The sequence below is a fragment of the Micromys minutus genome (genome assembly GCF_963924665.1).
Source record: "Micromys minutus genome assembly, chromosome: 4".
NCBI classification, from domain to species: Eukaryota; Metazoa; Chordata; class Mammalia; order Rodentia; family Muridae; genus Micromys; species Micromys minutus.
The window spans coordinates 62,201,355-62,219,075 of NC_137973.1; the positions used below are offsets into that span (position 1 = coordinate 62,201,355).

At 44.9% G+C, this 17,721-nt stretch overlaps 1 protein-coding gene across 2 annotated transcripts in view; it reads right to left on the minus strand.

Annotated features, from left to right (window-relative positions):
• Positions 1-825: 825 nt before the first annotated feature.
• EGF (epidermal growth factor) overlaps positions 826-17,721 on the minus strand; it is a 92,093-nt gene continuing 75,197 nt past the window's right edge. For both annotated transcript variants that reach the window (XM_080915758.1, XM_080915757.1), the window contains exons 19-24: positions 14,798-14,920; positions 12,914-13,058; positions 8,766-8,933; positions 5,927-6,044; positions 3,928-4,033; positions 826-1,860 (exon numbers count right to left, since the gene is read on the minus strand). In XM_080915758.1, coding sequence (XP_080771884.1) covers positions 1,613-1,860; positions 3,928-4,033; positions 5,927-6,044; positions 8,766-8,933; positions 12,914-13,058; positions 14,798-14,920 — 908 coding nt within the window. In that variant the 3' untranslated portion in view covers positions 826-1,612. The remainder of the gene's footprint in view (positions 1,861-3,927; positions 4,034-5,926; positions 6,045-8,765; positions 8,934-12,913; positions 13,059-14,797; positions 14,921-17,721) is intronic.

A 17,721-nucleotide genomic window follows, 5' to 3' on the forward strand; every position in this document is an offset into this window, starting at 1 on the left:
AATGAAGCATCTTTTGAATATTTCAAAATAGCGTGGAAATTATTCAATTATATTACAACATAAAAGAAACCATGATCCAGGCATAAGGTATTTACAGGGACATTAACCATGCATTCATGACAAAACTTCTTAGTCAAATAGGAAAAGTGAAGTTCTCTAATGTGATGAAGAAAATCATCCGAAACCTACAGCAAACATTTTACCCAACAGTGGAATGCTGAAGGTGCTCCCTTTAGAGCAGGACCAAGATAAGGATATGCCATTCACTTATTGTTTGAATTTCATATATATGTACTGTGGTTACATAATTACCTACTTCTCTCTCTTTTTGCCAACCCCTCTGGTGCTAAATGTATTTACTTTGATTATTTGATTTGGGATCAAATAGCGAGCGAGGGGCTCAACCCTCTAGTTCTGTCTGTCTCGGCAGCTGTTGGTTTCCTGAAGTGCTTTATCTAGAGGGACCCTGTGAGATTTTCCTATTCCTGCTGACATGACAACTGACCGTATCACTTAGGTTAGGAAACCATGCTGTTGAGATTCCAGTACTGTGTTCTCCCTGTCAAACACAAAAGGCACAGTCCCCCAGCCGACAGCCTAGCCCTCTTCTCTCTCCTCTCCACTGTCTTGTCTATTCAAACATTGTGCTAAGCATCTTAAATAGTATTCTAACAGCACAGTAATATTCTAAAATAGTAAGTATTCTAAAGTAGTAAGACCAGTTTTTTAAAATATAGAAAGATTAAAAATAAAATTAATTCCCAATGATAGAGTTGTCTGGTTCCGCTCAAACTATAACAAATGCCATCAGATTATAATAAAATGTGGTTGTCTTAAGGTGATTTTATTTAAATAATTAGAATAAATCAATGAAAATAAATCAAGCAATTTGTTTACAATCTCATATCTTAAAATAAATTTTTAAAAAATCTATGCAAACAGCAGAATTTACCTTTTTTTACTGGGAAAGACTTCAAGAAGAAAAGACAATGGTTAAGGAACACTGTTGTCTCTTAGGAAATGTTTTTAAAGTGAAATATTTTCATTCAAAGATTTTTATAGTATAAAAATAAATGATCTAATTCTAAATAAATCAGATTCCAAGTTACAATTATTCTCACTAATTTATCACAATTCTGGAGGCAAGATTATGAGCACAGGCCACACTTGCAGTATATCTTAGCGACAGTTACAATGTTCCAACCATTTCATGAGATTGAGCTAAGACTTCTATGTAGATCATATAATTTACTTTTCAACCGACAAAGCATGTGATCGCCTGCTTTAACCATTTTCCCCTGAGACAGCAAGGGAAAGAGTCAAAGAGTCCAGTGAAGAGGACACGGCTTATAACATGTGGATGTCTTTCGGTTTCTGATGATTTTCTCTACTTCTCTTTTGGACATCTTCAACGGGACTGCTTGAAGCTGGAAGTGAAAGTCGCAGCTCTGCAGCCATGCAGCTCTGCAGCCATGCAGCCATGCAGCTCTGCAGCTGACTTCAGGACCCTGAGCAGTGTTAGCCGTGGAGACTGGAGTACCAAATCTGTTCCACTCTACCATCCTTCAGCCTGGTTTGTTATTTCTCCTTCTGTACCGTCTGCGCCCAGTTTCTACTGAGCTGGCTCTGTTTGCTGTGGCAGGTCTGGGGCCCTTTGTTGACTCGATCCGTTAGCTGACTGGAGAGAAGGCAGCTTCTCAGCCCCCAAAGCTAGAGGCCATTCCCTGTAGGAAGGTAAGTGGGGGCTTCCCTCCATTCCCTGCGGTCCTTTGTCACTTGGTGGTGGGATCCAGCAGCTTTGCCCTGTGCCCATTCCATAGATGTGGGGTTTCTGTCTCCATGAAGTCGGATGCACTGACCCTGTTCAAGGAAGAAGGACAGGGGGACAAGAGAGAAGGAAGAAGGGGAAAGAGGAGATAAACGGAGAGGAGGGAAAGAACAGAAAAACAGATCCTTGTAACAGTCATGAGATAAGAGACTTAAACATAAGAAACAAAGGAGCCTATTCCCAACCTCTCTGGGGCTCTACTTTTAAAAATGGCAAAATCTCGGTTGGTTGAGATGATTCAAGAGCTAAGAGTGCTCTCTGGCCTTTCCTGTGCAGTCCTATCTCCACATCAGGACCACAAATGCCTTAGAACAACGTTTAGATTTGAAACACATTTCTTCCCAGCACGGTTCTCTTTCCCGCAACACAACACTCTTCACTTAACCCTTGTCCATTGGCGCTGGCCAGGCTCCATGAAGTTGGCTCTGTGTTCACGCACTACTCCTACGCCTCCACGCCTTTCTAGGAGCAGAGGGTGCACTGTCTCAGAGCCAAAACTGATCTTCAACTCTTTCCTCACTGTCCCTCCACCCAACCTCTGCGTGTAGTTCACTGAATATACCTATAAGGTGGGAACTCATGGTGGAGGATTGGACTACTCACATGGGAAGGTAGCGAGTGGATCAACACATTTGCTGCCGAGTGCGTAACAACAGGAGTGTTCTAACCCTGAGGCCTTTGTAACGCTGTGACCCTCATGCTCTGGTGACCCCCAATCATAGTATTGTTTTCATTGCTACTTTACAACTGTAATTTTGCTGCTGTTATGAAATGAATGGAAATGTCTGTTTTCCAGCAGGCTTGGGCATATTTGCCCTCCAAAGGGGTTGTAACTCACAGGCTGAGAACTGCTGTTCTAATTCATTTTGGAGTAGAGCTCTAAAAACATGAAGCCCCTGCCTCTGGCATAACCACATTTCTGTCAAATCTTTGAGCTTTGGATTAAGCTGTAAAATCTTACCACATGTTCCTGCTAAGTAGATTTTCTCTAAAAGGAACGGTGTGCACTTGGCTGCTCAAGGAAAAGTATAAGACAACCTTTTACCTTCTGACAGTGCTAGCAACAAAACCTAGGCAACTATTGGAAAAAAAAAAATCTGAGTTTTAAAAGTATACAGACAACAGTCACCACACATAAACATTTATTACAGTTCTTATTCAATTCCTTAATGAGCCTTGATATATTGGCCTTGCTTTCTGAATTTAGCATTTTAGGTTACAGCGCAGAACATGTTCAAAATGGAAATTTAGAATGAGTTTTCTGTAATAAGATCCCAGGTTCTCCCCACTGGAAACAGGATGAGGGCAGTATGGTGGCATGTCTAATGGGAGCTATCGGGAAATATAAGTAGCCCCGACATTTAACCGGCTCCTGCTATTAGCAGGGGGCCTGTTTTTTGTTGGCTCAAAGATTTCCTTTGCTGTCCCAATGCCTTATGACACAAAAGTATGTTCAAAGCTGCCCTCTGGCTTGTAAAAAGAACAATGATATCTGAGACCCAAACCCAAGAGACAGATCACAATACAATCCTGGCAAAAGGACCATAGCAAAGGACATGTAACTCTTCTTCTAACAGAATACGCTCCAGGACAGCTTAAAAATTTGGCTCGATTTATCGTCCCTAGTGGTCTGACTGGACTTCTCAGCCAAGAGTCTGGCTGAGGGCTAGCCCCTGATAAGACTAGAATATCTGAAATCCCTAGGACAAAGCCAGATCAACTTTCATTAATAAGAACACTCCTACCAGCCCATGGAACCTGTTTGGGGAGAGCCATTTCCCTCTCCAGGGGAGTTACACTCACAGCAACTGGTAAGAGCCAGTTCTAGGGATGGCCTGCCATCCTGAGCAGCTCACAGAAAGGGGCTCAGTCCTGTGGGCTTTCTCAGAGTGATGTAGCAGACTGCATTATGCCTGGAGATGGATTACGCAGGGTCTTTATAGAAGAGGGAAATGCAGTCAAATGTGTTTCTCTAAACTCCTTGGTACAGTAGCTCCTCCCATGACTCACTCAGCCTAGACAAGGCTAAATGACCTTTTGTGGTGAGGTGACATTCCTCAGTGACAAACACTTTCAACTAAGGTAAAATACCTACTCACCTGGCTGCAGAGAGGAAGACAGGCCAGCATCTGTGACTGCACCGTCCGCGCCAGCTACAGGCAGACTCCCACTCCCCGGCTCTTGGTGTTCCTCTAGGACCACAAACTGCAGGAAAGAAAAGGGTTCAGGGGATGACTGCCATGGTCCAGAAGGCACCTCAATAAACATTTAAGTGATTACATCGTGCAGTGGAAGGTGGAGGTGGAAAGGAAGGCCTTGTCAACTCTTCATCTAATGAGAGACTCTGTCTTTTACATTTTCTTTTGATAATTTTACTGTGTGTACATGTGTTTTGACTACATGTATGTCTATGTACTACATGTATGCCTGATGCCCGTGGAGCCCAGAAGGGAGCTCTGGATCCCCTGGAACTGGAGTTACAGATGGCAGCATGTTATGGGTACAAGGAATCAAATCCCAGTCCCCTGGAAGGATAGTCAGTGATCTCAACTACCGAGTATTTCTCCAGCTCAAGAGCATCCAGAAAGCTTCTGGAAACCTTGCACTAATTTCTGTTAGGGCCCACAACCATCTTTTCTGGAGAATCTGTTTTGATTCTGGAAATCTTGGGTTAAGAATCTTGGATCCCCGGAGGCTACTGTTTTGCTGCAAATTGTACAAGTATCCATAGGTATCACAAGTACCACCCATTGGCCAGATGAATAACCTCACATGTGTGTGTGTACAGGCTACCGATGTGTGTGTGTGCACGTATAAGGTCATATATAGTAATTAAGGTCACGAGTAAGGACGGATAGCTACCATCTTGCAGACAACCCCAGCTGTCTCCTCATAGGTGAGCAGCTCAGGAGGCAGAATGCTCAAAGGGAGGCCCGGGTCAGCACAGCGGTGCTTCTCTTAGCCCAACCAGCATTCGGTCATTGTTTGCTCTCTCACTCACTGCACACTCCCCACGCAGGCTGAGCAGAGCCGACTGGCCTGCCCACGGGCCAGAGAGGGTAGGAATGAAAAGAAGTCAAACAGAAAGAGGAAGAATAGAAGTAAGCCCTGCTCTGGACACAGGACACAGGCTGGTGAAGTCCTTCCTTGTCAATAAGTAACCAGGTGGAGGACTGCCCCAGGACTTCTGTGTAGTTCAGAAAGCTGGGTCCTCCACAGGAAGGACCTTCCTGTGGAGGACCCAGCTTTCTCATCAAGAGAACCGCCTTAATGGTCTCTCTGCAGTGCCACACCGCAGAGTCCGTACAGCGGCCTGCTGAGTAAGGATGAAGGCTCATCGTCTCCAGCTCCAGTGAGGATGGACACGGCAGATTTTCCAGCCACATGCCTCTCTGCCGGACGCACAGGAGCTCCATGACTCAGGCTGCCTGGAAGGGAGCTGATGGGAGCAGATTTATTTTTGCTGCTTCTCCTCTGGGTTTGGGAACTCGGCTTCTCCCCGACTCCCTGTGACGTGTGCAGCAGCAGTCGGTGTGGACAGCAGTTCCGACAGCTGGGGGAGACAGCTCAGCAGCCCCGGCTTCTGAATGAAGCTCGGAGGCGGTAAGCTGCTTGCCACCGCAGCAGGGATTTTTGATTTTTTAAAAAAAACTTAATTTTACTTTTTTTTTTTATTTAAAAGAGACACATACGGGCAGAAACCATGTCTCCTCTCCTCTGACTTAAATGAGATTAATTAAACTTGCAATCTAAATTTCTACCGTCTGTCAAGTGCAATGCAGGTAATTTAGCCATCCACAAAGTCATAAGACCTCAAGGAACGGAGCCCTGCCCATGTCCTAAATCACATGGCATTGATGAAGATACATCTTAGCATCTTCAGAGAGCTCTACCGCAGAGGAACAGACTTATACAGAAGAGGATAAGAGGCCTAGAAGTTAAAGCACTTGTTGAAGACTGGCTGGATGCTAAGGTTAAAAGACATTTTTAGAGCAGCTGGAACGGATTTCAGTTTCTCTGAACACCACGAATAAAGAAGAAAATGAATAAGGGCACGTATCCAGCAATTCTTAGCTTCATGTACTTTGATAACATTACCCAAGGTTGGGGACAAGAAGACATCCCAGCCCCACTGCTGTCAGGCCCGTTACTGCGCACGTTTCCGCTTGACTCTTCATAAGGGTTCTTTGGGCTTTTTGATAGTTGCTTCTGAGTCCTAAGATAAAACCAAAAGACCTGAGACAATCTCAAGACAAAAGCAAACACCGGTCCAACTCCAGGATACCCTGAAGCAACTATTTTGTCAAATTAGATCTATAGATAGCACGCACATAGTCAAAAGCACACACAAGTCCTGTAGCACCTCCAGGGGGCAGTCCTGCTAAGCAAATGGCTAAAGAGATGCTAACTCTGGATGCAGTGCAATCACAGAGTTCTAACAAGCTTTTCTGGGTAGCGCTCATCATTTGTGTGTGTAAACACAGGTTTGTGTGTGTGTGCACCCGTATGGAAGTATGCCCTCATGTGGAGGTGAGAAGTGTACATCCTTCTCAATTTCTATGTTTTATTCATTTATTTATTTATTTTGAAACAGTATCTTCAGTAACCCCAGAGCTGGCCAGTTCAGCTAGGCTGGCTGGTCACCAAGTCCTGGGGATAATTCTGTTCTGTCCCCCGACTGTTGCAGATATAAGTGCACAATGCACTGCTAGATTTTACTGCATTGCATTGCATTGTACTTTATTAAACGTAGGTGCTAAGGACTGAACTTGGGTCCTTAGGCTCGTATGGCGAACACTTTACATACTGAGTCATTTACGTGGGCCCTTCATCGTTTTTGTTATTGGACTATTGCAGTTATATACCTGAAACTGGAAAACCACCATCCGTTAGCCATTAGCTTTCAATCCACACCCGCCGCTGCTCAGGCACGCTTACTGACGCAGCCGTGAACTCACAGCACTCGGAGGCCGAGGCAAAGGAATCATGAGTTTGAGGCTAGTCCAGGTTACATAGAAAGACTCTGTCTACTTTAAAAAAAAATCTAAATTTCTGAAAAATATTAAGCCATATGTCTTAATACATCAAAAACCCAAAATAATTATATCATGCATTCAGTTAAAATGTTCTTCTTTTTTTTCTTTTGAGATATGGTCTCATGATATATGTATATGTGTATATGTGTATGTGTGTATGCATGCATGCATGTATGCATATATGCACATATGAATATTTGTGTATGTATATATGCATGAATGTTTGTATGACTATATGCACATATGAGTATGTGTATGTATATGTGTGTATATGCATATATGCATGTGTATATGCATGCATGTGTGTATGAATATATGCACATATGAATATGTATATATACGTATATATGTATGCATATGTATATATGTAGCTCAGGCTATCCTGGAACTTACTCTGTACACCAGGTTAGCCTCACAGAGATCCACCTGCCTCTGCCTCCTGAGTACTGGGATTAAAGGTCTGCACCACTATGACTGGGAACGTTTTCTGGGTTTCCTTCAGAAAACGTTCTGTTTGCTTTTTGTTTTGTTTTTGTTTTTTATATCTATCTTTGTTTGAAATTTTTTTCAGGGGAATAGCCATCGATAACTTAATGTTTTTCTAACAACGTACAGAATCCAAATAATAGGTTTAAAAGTGCAGTTATTTTGATGGGCCACCAAAGTAAAAGTTCAAGAGTTTCCCTGGGACTCTGTCTCCCACAGGTGATGGAGAAGGTTTTCAAGTATATATGCCTCTTGTTAGGAAGATTACTGTTTGTATAAAACAATAGTCACGTTTATTATACCCAACACACCAGGCCTAAACTCTTAACTCGCACTAACTCAGTCTCACAGTGACCATTGAAAGAAGTACTGTTTTCCCAGAGCACAGGACACCAATGCCCACGAACGAGAGGGCATGCTGAGGGTACTGAGGCACTAACTTGGATCAGAAAGGGGCGATTGGTTCCAGAGCCAGCACTGCTAACTGCTGCGGCATGCTATAGCAGGTATGCTATCAGGGTCTCCAGGAGAGCGCCTGGCCTGCTGATGCTCAATTTTCCAGAGATTTGTAACTTGAGTGCTTGTTCAGCTTTGGTAAATGTGGTTGGATATTTACCTTCTGATGGCAGTAGGTACCTTACATATCACCAGAAAGCTGATGCCTGGCAGGTAGGTGGGCCACGGGACAATTATATAAAGCCCCTTCGGCCCATGTATTGTGATTCCCTGTTTATTTTTTTAACAGCACAGATTGTTATAACACTTCCTAAGCTGTTTCGGTGAATAACAGTGCAATATCATCATTTTAAACATCATCATCATTTAAAGGAACAGGAGCCCCGGGACACCTGCTCCCCGACGCTAAGGTGATGCTTTCACACAAAATGCACACTACTGTCTCTCAGTTTAAAAACCTGTAACTTCAAATTACTAAAAAAAAAAAAAAAAAAAAAAAAAAAAAAAAAAAAAAAAAAAAAACCCAATGACCAGACTTCCTTTCCAAGTTAGGGAGGACCATGTTTTTTCTCTAACAAAAAGTAGATTTTTGTGGGTAATTATCAGCAGGCAACCATGAAAAATTATAGTTATGCCGGCTGATGTGGCCATGTGATGCTAAAAGAAGAGATTGGCCTGCAATGGTGCATTGTGGGAGATAAGCACATCTGATGTGAGGATGTAGCTCATGTGCAAGGTCTTGGGTTCAGTCCTCAGCATCACCAAAACGGATGATCACAAATCATACATGTACAGTGGCTGGGAAGGATGTTTTAGTGTAGTAAAGCCTAGGTTTTTAAAGAGCTTACGCCTCCTTTTCAATGCAGTATTTCGCTCAAGTTTATCCCAAGGAAGTATGCATTCATTCCCTGGGGGAGCTTAGAGACAGGGTGTCAAGCTTCAGGGTAAAGAATGGTTACCTGTAGTAGTAAGCCCCCCACATCCCCAAGAGGAGCAGCAGGACCAGCGCCACCACACAGACAGACACCACAGTGATGTCACGCTTCTGCCTGTAGCCAGCATGGCGCAGCTCCCACCATCGTAAGTCTCGGTGTTGACATCGCTCCCCGACGTAGCCAACGACACAGCTGTTGATGACACACAAACAGAGGTCAACTAGAGGCCCCTGGCACCCGATTCTCACAGATTCGATATGCATTGTCTCTAGTCCTGCACCTTTGTAGATATAGCTTTGTGAGCCCATGATGTCAGCTGAAAATAGGCTCACACATCAACACTCACAACATTACCACTCACAGGCTTCCTCCTTTCCTCAACCTGTCTCTGGGATGATGGGGAGCTATCTGCACACCGACTCTATAAGGCAAAACACCGACTACAGGTAAACTCTCAGGCTAAAGTCCTAAGGAGACTCCCTTTCTAAACCTACCCAAGTCAGGAGACTCCTGGAGACAGATGTCTGGTCAGACTGCAGCAGTCCTAAGGAAAGAACTAGAAAGCAGACACCCTTATTGGACACCAGGATGTAACAGAAGTGTGCATATAGACCACGCACTGGAAGCAGAGCCCTGTAGGCTAAGGAGGGACTATTGGCTTTTGTAAAACTCACCACTAGCCCAAGAGAAAACGTGAAGAAAAAAAAGAGAGAGAGAGAGAGAGAGAGAGATAGGAGGTGGGGAGCTATTCTGAAGGAAAAGGGCCATTTGTCTATAAACTCCTTCCTGTCCAATGAGATCAGTTTGTGTAATTATCAGTTTGTGGCGATGCTCAGGAGTGAGTGAAGCAATGCTGCCACCTACTGGAAGTGCTGGGTTCTAGAAACCTTTTTAAAAATATCCCGTTAAGATTCCCTTCTCTTAGCCCCAGATCTACCACCAACTTCCCCACTTGATTCTAAAAGAACCGAAAGACAAACCCACAGAAATGATACCAGCAGCTCTGGAGGGAAGACACAACATGGAAGAACCCTGTTGAAAGTTCCAGAAGATCTGGAGTCTCTTCCCTAATCCTACCTTTAGCCCATCATGAGAAAGTAGAAACTCACTTCTTCAGGAGGAAAGAAAAGGAGCAACACTTATTAGTCACCATAACTGATGCCATCCTACACACAATTTTTACTTGCTACTTTTTAACTTTGGGTGGTGTTTGGATGCCCCCTAATTTACAGGTAAGGAAACAGACTCAGCATTAAATACTTCATATGAGGTTACACGGTTAATGATGGGCAGGTCTGCCTCACGTGGTTCTCAGATGCCAAAACCTACGCTGTTTTCAGCACTGGGCTGTTTTCAACAGGGCTTTCTGCTCTACTCTGCTCTGGGACCACGGAAGAGATGGCAGGCGCTGAGGTGGGGCCCAAAAGGCTGCTCAGGATTCCTGGGGTCTATTTTTAATTCTAGCTCATTTTGGTTAGAGCTATTTGTTGACAATACCTGAAAGTCATTTGCAGGAGAAAACCTGTTGGATGCTAACGGGTTCCATTTGTAAAGGAAGTGCTCTGGTGTCTTGGTCCATGGCAGTAAATGGCCAATGCTTCTTCAGAGGATGGGGCGCAGCCACAAGTCTTTTGGATTATTTGAATTATTAATTAGTTTGGCTAAACCAAACAGAAGGTTTTCTGGGTAAATACATTTGACCATTTCCATGGTCAAACACTATGAAGTCACTCTAGACCAAGTTAGGGTTAAGCAGCCTTTTAGATGAGTTGAGGTCACAGGTCCACAAGGGGTAGAGCAGAACTGGAAGCATTCTCCAACCTCCCTATCCTCAAAAAGCTTCACAACCCTGCTGTAGGGCTTGCAGCCTTGAAAAGGATGTGTCAGAAGGATGTTTGGCCAAAGCCAAACAGAAAAGGACAAAGATGTCCTCTGAGCTCAAGAATCCAGGCCAGCAAAATTCTAGGGAGCCAGTGGACGTGGATGCTTCAGGCCTTACTCCCCTACATCACCAGCCTGGGCTCTGCATCTGGCTCCCAACCAGGAAGGAAGGGCTACTAGAAGCCACCCTGTGCAGAAAGACTGGGCAGTGGCCCTGATAAAGCTGCACTCCAGGAACGCCTGAGGTTTGCTACTGCGGAATTCACACATGAGGGAGGCTGACAGGACAAACAGAGGGAAGCAGTGAAAACTCGTTAAGCCCCATTTTTATCAAATCAATTCAAAATAAAGTTATGCTCCAATGACCATGGACACCAGTGACTTTAAACATTGCTTTTTGTTAAAGGTCCTTAAATGTGAGGGGCATCTTTAGCTGTGGCCTGTTTGTTTAAGAGACAGGGCCTCCTGTGATCCAGCCTGGCCTTGAATGGAATGACCTAGAACTCCGGATTCTTCCACCACGACCTCCCGAGGGATGCTGGGATTACAGGTGTGCCCAAGGGATGCTGGGATTGCAGGTGTGCCCGAGGGATGCTGGGATTGTAGGTATGTATGCTCCTGTGCCTCCCCAGCTCCAGCTCACTGGGTGTCAGAGGCGAAAGATGAAAGATGAAGTTTCCATAGGGACTTAATAAAAGAGCTTTGTGTTGCCGAACCGGCAGAACCAGACTGATCAGGAAATTGCACTATGACGGTGCACCCTGGCCCTTTAGAATCCTCCATCCTGCAACAGTGCTCTGGGGACCTAAAGTTAACTACCACGAAGGAAATAAGCCAGAGACCATCAAGGACACATCCAGTTTTGTAACTTTTTAGGATTAAGTGTGTAGATAAAAACTATTTGATTGCTAACATTAATTAACTATTAATTAAAAGTGAATTATGTTGCTATACTTGAAAGCATCTTTCGTTATAAAATCGTGGCATGGTGATATAAACTCAGAAGCAGAGTTCTACTAGGGTTGAGTCCTTTTTACTAATAGTTTCAAATATCTCCACAATTTTTGTCAAGCTGATGTGTTTAATGTAAGACCATACTCAGTCAAAGAGTATAGCTCCTTCTTCCTCCAATAACTTAGTTTCTTTTCATCAGTATTAGCAGAAAAACCACAAAATTGTTTAAGCCGGTAACATCTATTTCTCAGGGCCACAGGTCCAGCATATGAGACCTACATGTATGCACACATGTGTCTGTGCCCCCACATTACCTTGAACATGTGAAATCAGAAGTAGAATGTAGTCCTGAACTAAATACTGCCCACTTGGGTTTGTGTGTGGATATCCGTGTGTGGGTGTGCATGCCAGTGCACGTGGAGGCCAGAATTTGACATCAGGTCAAACCGATGTCACCATGCTCTCCACCTCCTAATGGTCATTGTTTACTTCTTTGTGTGTATGGTGCATAGATGGCCCAAAGCATGTGTGCTGGTCAGAGGACGACATGCACTAGTCTGTCCTCTCCTTCCACCATCCCGGGGACTGAACTCAGGTCCCGGACTTGGTGGGGACAGTATTTGTCCAAGGAGCCTACTGGCCAGACCTCCCACCTCATAACTAGAGGCACAGTCTCTCACTGACCCAGCAAGTGCTAGGGAACTCTAGTCCCCCCCCCCCCCCTCTAGCCCTGGGTTTTTATATGGGCGTTAGAGATCTGAACTCAGGTTCCCTTCCCTTGCTGTAAGCACTTTACTGACGCTCCCTTCTCCCCAGCCCCATACACAGCTTTACTGACGCTCCCTTCTCCTCAGCCCTATGTGTAGCTTTACTACCTGGAGCATCTCAGAGTTCTAGGTCTTCAGAATCATCTCAGGCGAGAACGTGACCTGTCATACCTCTCAGGGAGCTAAAGGAAGCAAGCAGCAGCTGTTTCATCCTTCAACTGCTGTTGCCAAGACAACAATGAAAAGTGAACTACTAGAAAGAAAACTTTAAAAAAAAAAAAAAAGCTTTAAACACCAGAAGCAATAAGTTCGGGGTGAATATTGGTGCGTTATTTTTATAAATCTACAATCTGACTGAAACCAAACTGGTTTTAGTAAACTTCCTACAAATCTGCCTTCTTTATGTTGAATGAGGAACTGAATTTCCAGATTATGTTCATCAAACTGTTTCCGTAAAAAGAAAGTCATCACTGCTGATAGAAAAAGCTCCTCCGTATAAATTTTACAGACTTCCTGAAAGGCATGGAACACACAGCGTCACCGTGGGCTATCAGAAGGATGCTTACTCACTTGCACGCATAGCTGTCCACTGTTTCAACATACATGCACACGCCACCATGGAGGCAGTACCCTTCGTGCGATGGTGGGCATCCTGGGTAACTATTTCTCACCAAAGGACGGCCATCTTCCCCAAGGAGAGGGGGTGCAGTAGAGTCTGGAATAGTCAAAGGCATTACTTTGGTTTTCTGTGTTTCTGTAAACAGCTTGCACTGTGGTCTCTTGATAGCGGCAGGCGTCACAGGAGTGTGGAATCTCACCTTCCTAATGGAGCCTGTGTCACCCACCAAGAGCTAAACCCTTCTCTCCCTTATCATACCAGTGGCAAAGAAAGAATGGACAACCCTAAATCCGAAATGAACAACTGGGGTCTCAATATGGCTCACAAGCTGCCTGACCCATCGTCATCCGACCTAGGGAGTCACAAACACTTATCCCACAAAACGCTTTCTTCTAAAGCTTGGTTTACCTTTTAGGTGTCCCCTGGACTTGAGACTACAGCAAGTGATGGGAAGAAAATGTTACCATAATGGAGGAAAGTCAAGATCGAAAGCCCCCCGTGGTTCTGAACAGTTTCCTACTCCTTAAAGGGAACGCACTGCTGCTCGAAACTGGCTAAGAAGTTTTTCAGCCTGCCCTCAAACTCATGGCAATCCCTCTGCCTCCCAACTCGTGGGAATGTAGGCACCAGCCACCACACCTGTATTCAATGCCTTCTAAGTGGAGAATATTTACCGAGAAAAACAACAATTCACTATAAACCCAGAGGCCAGGCAAGTACGGATATCCCTGAAGACATTTTCTGTCTGCAGAACATAGAGGGCAAGCCCTGTCCTAGCTGACAGGGCCTTTTGTGGGGTGCTTTTGTGAGGTGCAGCCTGGATTGGTGAGGAAGCGGAAGTCAGTACTGGTGATGCCTTTAAGGGAAACAAAAGCTGGCTGGGTTGCTAATTCGTGTCAAGATGTGCTGACGTTAAAAATCAACTTTAAAATCCTAGAAAGAAAACTGGGCACGGTGGCTTACACATCAATGCCAGTACTTGGGAGGCAGAGGCAGGTGGATTTCTGAGTTCCAGGCCAGCCTGGAACTACACAGAGAAACCCCATCTCAAAGAATTAACAACGACAGTGACAAAAATCCCTGAAAATGACTCTTTTCCCATCACGGCCCACACTCCTGAAAACTCTGAGAGGCTCCTGTGGCTACCACCTGTGTTGGACCATGCGGTGCCGTGGTCTGCGGTCCATACTGAGGTGTGCTGCCTGTGTAAACTACATACCGGGTTTTAAGATGCAGTATCAAATCTAAGTAGACTTTGTACAGATTTTATACAGATTAGCTCTCTTTTGTTTTTGTTTTTGAGACAGGGTAGCCCTGGCTATTCTGGAACTTACTCTATAGACCTGGCTGGCCTGGAACTCAAAGATCCACCTGCCTCTATCTCCCAAGTACTGGGATTAAAGGCATCCACCACCATGCCTGAGTGGTTTTGACATTTGTATATACTGAAATAACAAAATACACTACTATAAGTCCAGATATAGTCTTGACCTGTCTAGCACAGCTAAGTTTTTCCACAGCCTCTGAAAACAACAAACCAATAAAAAAGTAGTCACAGAGTTAAGGAGAAACACCTATACTGAACCAGGAGGAGGAAGATGAGAAAAAGGAGATGATGATGATGATGATAATAATAATAATAATAATAAGTTTATTACAGATGCTGTGAAATGAACAAAACCAGAAGGACCTCAAATTCTGTAGCCCAGCACCAATCTGGTGATGAAATTCAGCTCTCTCCAGCCAGATTAAACAATCCCGGGGGCAAACGAACGGAGCATAGGATTTCTTGGACCAAGTTCCTCCGGGTTGGTCGGGACCACGCATCCACCTACCAGGGCAAGTCAGTCCAGGTGCTGATGGGCGGCCCGCGCAGGTGCAGTTGTAGCCTCCCTCTGTGTTGGTGCAGGTGGCGTTCTCGCCGCAGCCGTGCGCCCCCTGCTGGCACTCGTCAATATCTGTCCCGGGAGTCCGTGAGAAGAGGAAGGGCGAGCAGAGAAAGGAAGGGTTATGGAACCACAGAGTTTAGCTGTCTAGAAGGGGTTTCTTCGTCTGTGCGTCGCTTCGTGATCAGGGCCCTATGCATGTTGGGGGGCCCTGCCATGGCTATTCAGGGATCCCGGGATTCTGACAGGATTTCTCTCCACTTGGAAGGAAAGACTTCAAGACTTGTGCTCCAGGCCAGAGATCAATCAGTAAAGCACCTCGAGCAAATAGCATTTTGTATCCTAAAACTCGGACTTCACTTTTGCAACTAGATGCTTATTCATAGGCACCATTTTCATATCAAGTCAGGTGCACACCTTTAATCCCAGCACTGGGGACACAGATCTCTAGGCCAGACTGGTCTGCAGAGTGAGTTCCAGGACAACCAACACTACAAAGAGAAACCCTATCTTATAGGTATGAACTATATAAACAACTGAGCCCCGCTTAGCCCCGCTGCCCACCTGTGCCCATCTCAGCTGGTACGACCCTAACAATTAGGTCTTTCCATTGTCTACGCTAAGTGACCTTAAGGACAGCTGCCTCAATATATTCCAACATCTCATCTGTCCTCCAGGCGGCTCCCAGACACCAGAGCCTCTCCTGCTCCCCAGACCTGGGATGAGCCAGGGACTGTGCCTACAGCTGTGCTGTCCAGTATGGAGACCCGCCCTCCGGGAGTATTAAGCTCTCTAACTGCATCTAGTCTTCTGGTCCAGATGGTGCTGTCAGTTCAGAAGGCACAGCAGAGTTTTAGGTCTTAATGTGCAAGTTAAAATATAAACATCTAAAATACCAACTAATTGTAAAATGTTACTACTTTAAATCTATTAGAGCACACAAAATGCACTATTAAACTGAAATCAACTGTTTCATTTTCATAAAACAGCAGCTGGAACTCGTAAGAGAGGCTGACATAGGAAATAAAGACAATAGCTGACTTCCGTGTCTGTAAGACAATTAATTCATCTGCTAATAGTAGGGACAGAAGTGCCTCCCCGTACGCGCAGACCTGACAACCTCCCTCCCAGCAGACTGGTCTGGGACAGGCTACTAGATAAGGAGGCTGTCCTGACGGAACTGTGTCGTTAACAGATGAAGGAGCACCAGGGTTTCTGTACACCACAGAGGAGAAACTGAGGATGCAGTGAGAAAGTGGCTCCCATAAGCCAGAAATGGCTCACTCACCAGACTACACCACCCATCATGGAGGGCTGTAGCCCCTAGGGCTGCAGAAAAAGGAGTTTCCGAGACCCGAGCCACGCTATGTACCTGCTGTTCCTCTGCTCACACGCAGCCTGTACTTAGCGCTGCTTCCCACTTCCCAGATACGGGACTTGTCCACATCTGGATACTCCCCATCCCTTCACACTCTTGCCTAAGTAATACGTAGTCATTCTCCGCAGCCCCGCCCAAATGACACTTCCTTCAGGAAATCTGACATTCCTCCCAGTTCTCAGCTTCACGGTGTTTCTGCCCCTCATGCTGTACCTCTGTCTGTGTCTCTTATCAAAGCTGTCTTTCTTTTAGACCATGGTCTATGGGCTTCCTCATCTTGGTAGTCCTCACGGTTCCTGAAGCTCCTCTGAGACTAATAGAGACGGCAGCTTTGAACAGCTGTCCTGGTGGGTCAAAGTGACTCCTGTTCTTTGTTTCCTGTGTTTTATTTTTAATTCCTTCTTTTTCTGAAAGATCTTAGATCCTCTGGCCTCACATATGCCACACAAGCACCTGACCTCTGAACCATACCTCCAGCCCTCAAAACAAACCAGGACTCCTGTTGTAATCTCAATTTAGAAATCCTCTCTCATGTTTTTGGTTATGAGCCCACCCTTTTAACAGCTAAGCCATCTCTCCATGCTGGGTGGTGGTAGCCCACACCTTTTAGATGAACACTCAGAAGGCAGAGTCAGGATGATCTCTGTGAGTCAGAGGCCAGTTTGTCCTACAGAGTGAGTTCTAGGAGAGCCAAGGCTATGCAGAGAAATCTTGTCTGGAAAAAACCAAACCCATCCAAACCACAACAACATCAGAAAAACAAAAAGAAAGAAAAAACAAACAGCAATCCTCTCTCAGCTTGAGTGAGCTCATTTGCTCTACAGCAAGACATACTGTTGAAGCACTTTCTTTAAAAAAAAAAAAAAAAAAACTTTTATTTATTAATTACATACAGTGCTCTGCATATATATCTGCATGTCAGAAGAGGGCACCAGATCTCATTACAGATGGTTGCTGGGAATTGAACTCAGGACCTCTGGAAGAGCAGTCAGTGCTCTTAACCACTGAGCCATCTCTCCAGCCCCCAAAACACTTTCTTTTTAAAGATTTTATTTATTTGTGTGTGTGTACTTGGAGAGATCAAAGAATAGCTTGCAGAAGTTGGTATTTTTCTACCTTTATGTGAGTCCTAGGGACTAAACTCAGGCCACTGGGCTCTCAGCAAGCACCTTTAACCACTGAGCTGTCTTACCAGCCCCACAACACTCTTCTATAGACTGTATGTGCCATGGCTTGAACCTAGTGTGCTGGCTTATTTTGTGTCAATTTGACACAGGCTAGAGTCATTTGAGAGAAGAGACAACCCCAATTAAGAATATGTCTCCATAAGATCGGGCTGTGAGCAAGCCTGTAAAGCACTTTCTTAATTAGTAATTAATGTGGAAGAGCCAGTCCATTGTGGGTGGTGCTATTCCCGAGCTGGGGGTCCTGAGTTCTACGAGAAGTCAGGTTGAGCAAGCCAGTAAGCAGTGCTCCTCCATGGCCTCTGCATCAG